The sequence below is a fragment of the Propithecus coquereli genome, unplaced genomic scaffold (assembly GCF_000956105.1).
Source record: "Propithecus coquereli isolate 6110/MARCELLA unplaced genomic scaffold, Pcoq_1.0 Scaffold496, whole genome shotgun sequence".
Taxonomy (NCBI): domain Eukaryota; kingdom Metazoa; phylum Chordata; class Mammalia; order Primates; family Indriidae; genus Propithecus; species Propithecus coquereli.
In genome coordinates this window covers 920,566-931,149 of record NW_012150796.1, presented here as the reverse complement: position 1 = coordinate 931,149, position 10,584 = coordinate 920,566, and the positions used below count along the sequence as shown (strand labels likewise).

Sequence of the window (10,584 nt, the reverse complement as noted above, 5' to 3'; positions counted from 1 at the left end):
TTCACAAATTAGAGTGGTTTTGTTGCACACGTGGTATCCCACTGTTTGTTGATTCATGTCGTTCACGTTTGGAATCATTTGGAGTATTTGCTTTGTTCACTCGACACGTGGAATACTTGCTGCACACAAAGCACCGGGACTCCAAAAAGTGGCGGGGGGCGGGAAGGAAGATAAGAGACAAGGTAGAGTGGAGATGCCACACAACGGATGGCAGGAACTTTCGGTGGAATCGGTGGCAGGGGGTGGGGACCTGGGGGAAAGGGCTGAATCGGGGAGGTGGCGCAGACAGCGGAGGTGTGGGCCGCGGACGGTGCAGAAAGGCAGTGCTGACACCGTGTCCCTGCACAGAAGCACAGAGATCCGGGGGCGCAAGACAGAGCGAGCAGAGGACGGGGCAGCGGCGCCGGTCTGCAGCGAGCCCCGGGTAGGCCGCGGGCTTTGGAGCCACGCCGCGCTGGCTCTGGATTCCGCAGCAGCAGCGGCGCTGAGAGCCTTGCTGAGGGAAGGGCGGAACTGACCCGGCCTAGGAAAACCGCCCAAGCGGGCCGAGGCTCCGCAGACAACCGCCACGCAGGGGAGAGGAAAGACAGGGGAGGAGGAGGAAGGACCTAGCACGACCGCGCTCGCACGGCCAAGTCCCCAGTGGCAGTTCACACCAGAAGCTAGCGCTGGGGCCACCTGTTTCCCATCGTGGCACTTGGCCGCGCATCGGCAGAATTAAGCCGCAGACCAGCGCACACGAGTGCGCCACCTAACTAATGTCAGCAGCTCTCTGCGTCTGCAGCACTTTCACACTCCTGCCTGAGAGCTTTGGCTAGCGCCGACACCCTAGTTCCAAGGAGCCATCTGGTGGCGCAGTGCCGCTCTTGGGTATGTGCGGACAGTTCCCAGAGAGGAGAAAGGTGGTCGTAGTCGTCTCTGTTTCTTGAGGGGTTGTCAGAACTGCTCAGTTCAGAGTTTCTTGGAAGAAAAGTAGTTTAAACTCACCACGTAAAGAGATTCTCTAAAGCCCAAGAGCTGGACTTAGGGGAGGGGGACTTCCCTGAAACGCTCGAGTCCCTGTGTCAGATACATAAATGCAGGTCACAGAGACTTCACAGATTTCTTGACTTCAGACTGTTGGCTTCTGTGTTCCAAGATTTTATTCTAGACAGCTGTGTATCTCAGCCATTTCAGCGGACCATGGAGGACAGTGCGAACCAGGGAGCCCGGCGACTGCACCAGGCCGAAGCGCGGCTGGTCTCATCCCCTCCCCCTCGCATGCCCAGCTTTTCTCCGGACAGGCAGGTTAATGAAGTGGGCCGCAGCAGCCAGGCCCCCTGGGGTGGAAACGCAGTTTGGCCCTGGCATTCCTCTGAGTGGAGTCCTGGAAACCACAGACAGATGGAGATGACTCTCAGAAGAGACCAAGGAGGGACAGGGCGGAGTCCGCCGCTTCACGAGAGTCACTCTATTTATACTGAAATGCACTGGAAGAGCAACGCATCATTGCCCAGTACGGGTCAGGACACCCAGGACAAGACGTCTGGAACTTGTTGGGGAAGGGAATGGATAGAAGAGGAATGAATGTGATTTCCTCTTTATCCCCAGCTGTTTAATAAAACAAGTAGATGCTAACAGACCTGCAGACCAAGAGAGAGTCCCAGGTAACTGTGCAACTCATATTGGTGAAGACCCTGAGAAGCGCAGCGGGGAAACTGCATCCTTCCAGAGCCAGACATGTCAGTCTATGAAAAAGTGCACAGACCCATGGTTCCCCTTTTAACTCCAAAAGCCAAAGACCCACACAATCTCCAGTACTTAGGAGCTGGGAGGAAGTTAAGAGTTTCTAATTAAATTCCCTTTTTAAAAGTCTTGACAATTAAAAAAATGAGTATTGATAGCACAGAGTCACCACCTGCTGGCCGCAGAGGAAAGCACAGGTATTCTTGCGGACACTCCCAGGGGACAACGCCCCCACCAAGCCCGCAAACGCGGGTAAGAGGCAGACAGGGCGAAGCCGAACGCTGACACTCGCAGTCCACAAAACAGAAGGCTTACAGTCTTTCCATGGAATAACAGTCAGCGTCCACCCTTCGCAGACTCCCGATGCCTTCCCTTCCAAGAAACCTCTGCTGCGAGAAAGACTTCTAGTGTCTTGAAGCCCCTTTTGTGCCTAAATTAAGCCACCTGAGAAGCAGGTCAAGACAATGGGGAAAGCACTAGAATAGACCCCTGTGGCTTTAATGGTTTTGTCTTTTACACCCCACGGAAAAATTTCATTGATCTGGAACTTAGTTCTTACGACCTTAAAAATGACGTTACTATCAACACCGCCTCTCTTCTAGAGGTGACTAGAGAATGAAACTCCACATGTGGCTTCAGATCTCCTGGCTGCAGAGGACTGACGCAGCGAGACCCTCCCGAGCAGACCGGCTCGTGCCGGCTGCTCCCATGAGGCACGCGCGGCGTCGCATCACTGCTGGTCCTGTCAACAAAACGCTCAGGACACAGGACTGGTAAAACTCAACTTTACTGCAGTTCAAACAGAGACACTACTTCTGCACATGTTGAACACACAAGGAACGGACCAGCTGGACGGAGACCCCTGCACTGCTCAAGCCAGTCCACCGGCTGCAGGGCGGGGGCAGCAAGGTCTGCGGGACACGCACCGCAACAGTTACTTCATCCATGCTTAGACCTGCTGGTCCCTCACTCTATAAACATTTTATTTCTTCTTAGGTACTTCCCTTGAAATAGGATGAGCTGCCCGAGCAGAAGTAAAACAGCTACACCCATAAACCCCCAAATATTCAGGAATCGAGATTAGCTGTTTCCTGTGACCTAGGAAACCTTAAAATCCTCCACAGCCCACAGAAGAAGTGATTCCAGGTGCGAGGGTGTCCACAGCAGAGACGTCCCCCGCCACAGCAGGGGTGCACGAGGGCCACAGTAGCCCAGGACGAATTCTGGAGTGACGGAGCGTGAAACATCTCTGGTTGCACACAGCAGCTTGTCCCAGAGGAAAATCACACAGCGACATTACTCTGCAGCAAAAACTAGTCCCATAAACAGGAAGATAAAAGCAGCAAAAAATTCACACAAGTGCTTGGAAACAGGGCTTTAAGAGAAAAGTTCTAAGGTTTGGAGAGTATAGGTCTTCCTTTTTCTCCATGCATGAAGCAGAGCACAGTATCATTCTCTAAGCTATAATTTTTTAAAAAACATTTAATGTAAATATTTAAATAGTAATAGACACACTGAACTAGAATAAAATTAGCCATTGGGAAAGCCTGAGGCATTCCTTCAGCTGCCATGTTTCTTAGACTGGCTTGGTTATACCCATGGCCAACATAGCCCATCTGCCTACAACATTAATTTTGTTCAAGGATTTAAGGGATTTTTTTTTGGTCTTGAAAAGGTACTGGTAGATATCTATTGTTAATAAATACATAAGGGCCAGGCCTGGTGGCTCACACCTGTAATCCTAGTACTTTCATAGGCTGAGACAGGAGGATCACTTAGGCCAGGAGTTCGAGACCAGCCTGGGCAACATAGTGAGACTCCTGTCTCTAAAAACATAGAAAAATCAGCCAGGCATGGTGGTACACACCTATAGTCCCAGCTACTCGGGAGGCTGAGACAGGATCACCTCAGACCAGGAGTTTGAGGTTGCAGGGAGCTATGGTAACACCACTGCACTCCAGCCTGGGCGACAGAGCAAGACCCTGTCTCAAAAATAAATAAATAAATACATGACAGAGTACAAAACAAAAGACTGTGAGGAAATGATAACATTACCAAGCAGCTTCAAGGATCAACCATACCCTCAAAGGTAAGCATTCTTTTTACTTAGGGCGACTGATGGAAGTTTCCAACAGGATCATTTAGGATCCAGGACTAGGCCAGCACTGATAAATGTAAGTATGAGGTCACTCATGATAGCTGTGATCCACCTTCACGGGAAATGAGTCGGCCACCTCTACTCCAAACTATGACACACAAAATCTGGCTGCACTGGGGGTTATGGGATTGGCTCTTCTGAAACTCCCCTACTTTTTAGAAAATCCTATGGAAGGATCAGGTAACAGGAAAAAGGCTGGAGAATTCTGCCAAGTGAGTAGGATTGTCTCGGGTCGGGGAAAGAGGGATTTTAGACCACCACCATGGGAAGAAAGCAGGTCACCTTTCACTGAAGATGAGACCCAGTGGAAAGGGCCAGCAACAGTATCTGAGAGCTGGACAGATACCATCACGGTCTTCAGGGGAAAACCTGATTCTGCTGGGGTTTCCATCTCAATAGTGGACGTGAATTTAAGTCTCCAGGTCACTTCTAGAAGTACAGATTGTTTTCTGTGGAAGAGTAGAGGGATCAGAAAGAAACCAGCTCAACTCTGTTCTCCCCAACCCTCCCCAGCGCAGTCCGATCACCTCCCCTGCCAGTCGTTCACGTGAGCGTGTCTCCTCCCAGCTCTTCTCTGCTCCTCTTTCTCGTCCCTCCTAGGTCAGATCCTTAGCCAGCCTTTCTCCAACATTCACTGTTCCTCCCGGTCTTTCTTCTTTCTGATCTTTCTACCTTAGGAAAAAATCAGCAACTAAGTCTTTCAGTGGCTTTAGATAATTAAAGCCAAGCAAGCAACAAGTCGTCTTTTTCTATGGAAACTGCGTTAAAAATAGTTAAACATGGCGTCAAGCACCTCCGCCTCCATCGCACGCCACTTCTTGGAGAACTGAGCCGGCGCTCACTGAGTTCTGGTTCTGTCCAGTTCTCACTGGTGACCCTTCCTCCCTTGACCGTTCCTCGGCACTGCAGGTTAAGGAAAAAAGGGAGCGGGCAGGGCCAGGAAGGGACTGACCTAGGGGACAGGCTGGTACATTTTACTTTTAATCAAGTAAGAAACTAAAGTGTTCATGACTGTTGCCTCTGCAAAACTCTCCCTTCAGGTTCGAACTTGGAATTTTCCAGCTTTGGTCATGTATTTTATGCCCTTAAAGGGTTTGTACTTTTCTCCATACATATCCAGACGATTCACTTTGAGTCCTGGAAAGAAGGGAGAGAGGAAAAATAAGATACATTATTTAAAAGAAGTACGTAGCATAACTGTTTCCATTCGTTTCAATTTACAGAGATCCGAGGGACAGAGATCACTGTGACAAGGGACAGCTTATTCAGAACTGATGGATTCTCCACTCTTGGGACAAATGCTGACAGCAAAAAATGGCTCCAGGCCAGGTGTGGTAGCTCACGCCTGTAATCCCAGCACTGTGGGCCGAGGCAGGAGGATAGCTTGAGGTCAGGAGTTCAAGACCAGCCTCAGCTAAAGTGAGACCCCGTCTCTACTAAAAACAGAAAAATTAGCCGGGCATGGTGGCGCATGCCTGTAGTCCCAGGCTGAGGCAGAAGGACCGCTTGAGCCCAGGAGTTGGAGGTTGCTGTGAGCTAGGCTGACGCCACAGCACTCTAGCCCAGGACAGAGCGAGACTCTGTCCCAAGAGAAAAAAATGGCTCCAGCAGAAAAGCTGTCCTATGGGAAGACTCGTCCCTAAAGTGGAAAGAGCAGAAAATGATGGGCAGACTTAAAACAAAGATAAGGAAAAAATAGGCACGCTGCGATTTTCTCAAGTTATTGGGCTGAATAAGTGAATTAATAACAAAATAGATGAATTAATAATGAAGTAAATCATAACTAAATGAATAATGAAAAGTAACGAATTAATAAATATCTAATGATATTGTTTCCTTCTCATTTGTGTCTTAGACACTTTTATTCAGGTTACTTACTTGGGTCAACTTCAAAGTAAGGACTGCAAACTTTCCCCAGAAATGTGCGGGAAAAGATTTTACTAAAGATTACGTATCAGGTAATGAAACCAAACTTTGTAAATAGGGAACGACAGGAAGGCTTTCTGATTTCTGTGTCTTTTAGGACAAAGCCATTTCTGTTCCCTTCAAAGCCCCTGAGCTCTGGTCACTTACCAGAAATGGCGAGCTGCTGGATCTTAAACTGTAGGTTAATTGTGGGGTTTTCGTCTGGTTTGGAAGCTCCAGCCTGAAGACTCATGGTCCCCTTCAAACTTGGTAGCTTCTGGGGATTTATTTTTCCTACATCCCAAGACAGCATCTTCAAAGAAAATAAGATGGAGAAGTGGTCATTCCAATAAAATCATTAATTACAGTGGAACCCTTCATTTGAGGTGGTTGGGATCTAACCTCAGGGCGTCTGTCACAATATTATAAGCTGCCTCGAGGGTGTTTTTCAACAGAGAATCCTACTTGTCACCCTAAGTTATCTCGAAGGAGAAAACAATGTCCCTTTGATGAGCCTCCCCCGTGGAGAGCCCTGCTGAGTTACTTCTGCGTGATGTCTGCTTGTCCCTCACCTTTGTGACCGGGTCGAACGTGTGCGTCCCCTGAGACGGAGTGAGGCTCATATTCAGGACCCCTTTGGGCATCTGGCTGGTGACCATCACGCCCTCTATGGTCTTCCCCATAGTCTGCTTGGGTCCCACTGTTATTTCAAAGCGTCCAAGGGAACTACTGTCCCGGAAACTGATGTTATGTTTGACGTACACTGGAATCGCAACCAGGCTGCAAGAGAGAGAGGCGGAGGGCCCCCTGCGTGAGCGCACGGGACGATGGCAGTACTCCCTCCTGCACGGGTGCTGCTCCTGCGTTGGCAGCTTCTCTCTTACCTCCGCCCTTACGCTTTACCTCAAAAAATAAACACAGAAAAAAAAAACCCTCACTTTTTCCTTTTTGAAAAGCTACGATACTGTCTATTAAGTAGATTAACTCTCCTAATGTCTCTCTGAATAATACAAACAAAATCAAAGAGTATACAAAGCTCACTAGAGAAAGGCACAATGAACAAAACCGAAGAGCCACGAAGTCTGCCACCGTATGCTACTGCAGAAGTATGCAGCTGATGCTAATTTTATGGATGGACACCGAAGTCCTGCCTAACTGAGGTTCAGTGACCTGCCCAAGGTCACAGAGGTACTGAAGACGGGGTTTAGGTCCAGGCAGTCGACTTCCAGAGGCTTTGATGTCAAGCACTCAGACATACTCCTAAATGATTTATTCCAAATCACGCAGGAAAGTTCTGGTGGCTCTGAGGTTCCCCGGCTCTCTTCAGTCTACATACCTCTACCACGCAATGGTGCTTCCAAAGCCGTGAGCCCTCAGACTAAGGAGAATGTTCAAGACCAAAAATTTTATACTTTTCGAAGTATAATTTAATGCTTCTTTTGGGTTGGGGGTATTAATACAGGTATGCTAAGATTCCAATTTGAGAAAAGAACGTTCTTGTTTAGACATATAACGACAAAAACAGCAGTGAACTTAAGGAGCACTTATTTGTGTTAAGCACTAGTTAGATTCTCTTATGCAATCCTCGTAACAAGGTACTTCTATGATTTTCAATCTACAGACAGGAAAACAGAAACAGAGAGGTCAAGCAACTCACCCGAGGTTACCGAATTAGTAACTATAGAAGCTGGAATTTGAACCTAGGAAACTCTAGAGCCCGAGTCCTTAATCACCACAGATACGTTTCCACACGCACGTGCAAACACAGATTCCAGCCTTAGGCTAAGTGCCGCTTACTTCTGCGCGCTGACGTGGTAAGAGAGCAGGCGGAAGCTCCCGTCAGCAGGGATGAAGGACAGGGTGCGCTCGGATTCCCAGCGTTTGAAACGGACACAAGGATGAAAGCTGACGTCATCCAGCAACCTGGGGTTCTACGTCACCAGGCGAGCAAAAGCAAAAGGCAGGGATTAAACACCCGTATTTCTTTCATGAAAGTAATTTAGATGCTGTTTTCATTCACACACACACACACATACACACACCCCCACAGAAATTCCGTAGTCACTGATAGAAAATCCAAGCCTGATACAAGCTTTGTTGCTGTCCTATTTCTCCTTGCTCTACTCCACTCTCACCGCTCTGTCTTTCCAGAAGCATCTAATTTCTCATCCCAGGAACTCACGCTGTGGCCCGGGATTTACCATGAAGGAAAGCGTGAGGTCCGGCATCCCAGTCAGCTTCACACAGGCGTCGATCACCCCCTGGATCTCAGCCGTAATCGTGGAACCTGAGACGGAAACGCACAAAAGAATGTTAGAGATTCCCGAAGGCTTCTCTACCCTTCCCAACTCGCTCACTTCCTCTGTTCCGCCCTCCTCCTTTCCCTTCCTTCCTTCTTTTCTTCCTTCCTCCTTCCCTCTCTCCCTTTCTTCTTTCCTTCTGTCCATCCATCCATTCATACAATCCATCTGTCCATCCTTCCAGACATTTATCAACTGCATATCAAGTAGGAGGCACTGTGGTAAGTACTGGGATAAAGAGGTGAATTATAGTTATTAGCCTAAAGTTTTCAATCTAGTACCAGAATTAAACAGAGCATCGTTATCTTAGCCAATGGGTCAGAAAATATCCTATCAGCAACTGCTCTCCCTGAGGTCACCAGTGAGCTGTGCTGCCAAACCAAACGACACTCTTGGTCTCTACCCCGCAGGCTCTCTCTGCAGCATCTGTCACTGCTGATCACTTCCGCTTGTCAGATCCTCTGCTGCTTCCTCCAGCTCCTCTTCCTCAGTGTCTTCTGCAGGCTTCTCTTTCTTTGCACATCCCTTAAATGCTTTTTCACAGGTCCAAACTTCTCTTTCTACACACTCTCCTTGGGTTATTTTATCTACTTTTCAGGCTTCAGTGTTCATTTGTGGCCAATTATTTCCTACTCTTTTTTTTCTTTTTGAGACAGAGTCTCGCTCTGTTCCCCAGCCTGGAGTGCCGTGGCGTCAGCCTAGCTTACAGCAACCTCAGACTCCTGGGCTCGAGCAATCCTCCTGCCTCAGCCTCCTGTGTAGCTGGGACTACAGGTGCAGGCTACCACCGCCAGCTAATTATTCTATTTTTAGTAGAGATGGGGTCTCGCTCCTGCTCAGGTTGGGATTTCCTATGCTCTTTGCATGTTCAGCCCAACGCCTGCCTGATGGACACCTCCACTTGGATGTCACCAAGGCACCTCCAACTCCATATGTCAAAAGTGAATTCGCTGTCTCACTCTCTGTTCTCCATGTCTGTGTGACGACACCATCTATCCTGCTGCCTGAGCCAGAACAAGACGCATCTTGACCGGTTCTACTTCCTCAGTCCCCACAACCAGCCAATGCTCAGTTCCTGTCCGGTCCGGGACCCACGTCTCTCACCTCCATGCATTCCTCTCCACACTGCACTATGGGTGTCCGTGTTCTGGCCTGGACTGCGGTGGCCTCTTCCTGCCCCTGCCCTCAGCCTGAGCCCACTTCAAGTCTCGCTTCACATGGCAGCTGGGCTGACTGCTCTTAACTGCAAGTTTGACCAAGTTACCCTCCAACTTAAAACTCTTCGATTGCTCCCAACTTCCCTCCTTAAAATGGCATGCAAGGCTCTGCGTGATCTGGCTATCAGTTTTCTTTCTTTAACTTTTTCATTGACATAAAACAGTAAAATGCAAAAACTTTAAGTGTGCAGCTCAGTGAATTTTTAAATATGCACATGCCCATGCAAACACCACCCACAGCAAGATATGGAGCCTCTCCGGCATCCCAGGCCACCCCCTCTTACGCATCCCAACTAATCTGCATCCCCGAAATTCTGACTTCTATTACCTTGGATTAAGCTGCACCTGTTTTTGAACTTTGTGTAAACGTCATGCACCGTATATAACCTTATGCATCTGATTTCATGGCTCAATGCTGCAAGAGTCACCCCTGCGGGGGGGTGAACCGGCAGCCCATTTGTTCACAACTGTAGAGGACTCCACTGCACGACCACACCAAAATTTATTTAGCCTTCCCATTGCCACCCGCCACTTGGGTTACTCCCAGTGTGGGCTAATGTGAAAGGCTGCTATGCCTGCTTAGTTTTAAAGCCTCATCACCTACTTGTCTCTTAATCCTGTCATATGAACTTTATTTCCCAACAGTATTTTACTCATTTTAGAGGGTCCATATTTTGCTCCCAAAGCCACTCAAGTCATAATAACTTCCATTCACCCTACTGATGAAGCAAACACACTCTCACCTCTGCACCTGTGCTCAGGATGGGTGGGGGGGCCTCCCAGGTGCTCCACCTTTTGACCTTTCTCTCACCCCACTAGACTTTAATTAAACTTTCTGCAGCCACAGACTACATTTTATTCATCATCGAATGCCCACTATCCAGCCCTGTGCCATAACACAAGTTTTTGTTTTTGTTTTCTTTTGAGACAGAGTCTCGTTCTGTTGCCCAGGCTAGAGTGAGTGCCGTGGCGTCAGCCTAGCTCACAGCAACCTCAAACTCCTGGGCTTAAGCGATCCTACTGCCTCGGCCTCCTGAGTAGCTGGGACTACAGGCATGCGCCACCATGCCCAGCTAATTTTTTCTATATATTTTTTTTTTTTTTTTTGAGACAGAGTCTCGCTTTGTTGCTCGGGCTAGAGTGAGTGCCATGTGCCATGGCGTCAGCCTAGCTCACAGCAACCTCAAACTCCTGGGCTTAAGCGATCCTACTGCCTCGGCCTCCCGAGTAGCTGGGACTACAGGCATGTGCCACCATGCCCAGCTAATTTTTTCTCTAT

The 10,584-nt window shown here is 48.7% G+C and overlaps 1 protein-coding gene across 1 annotated transcript in view; it reads right to left on the bottom strand.

Annotated features, from left to right (window-relative positions):
* Positions 1-3,725: 3,725 nt before the first annotated feature.
* Positions 3,726-10,584, bottom strand: part of AP3M2 (adaptor-related protein complex 3, mu 2 subunit) — a 17,306-nt gene continuing 10,447 nt past the window's right edge. Inside the window, exons 5-9 of the mRNA XM_012655967.1 lie at positions 7,990-8,075; positions 7,586-7,719; positions 6,361-6,568; positions 5,957-6,101; positions 3,726-5,020 (exon numbers count right to left, since the gene is read on the bottom strand). Of these exons, the coding sequence (XP_012511421.1) occupies positions 4,920-5,020; positions 5,957-6,101; positions 6,361-6,568; positions 7,586-7,719; positions 7,990-8,075 (674 nt within the window). The 3' untranslated portion in view covers positions 3,726-4,919. The remainder of the gene's footprint in view (positions 5,021-5,956; positions 6,102-6,360; positions 6,569-7,585; positions 7,720-7,989; positions 8,076-10,584) is intronic.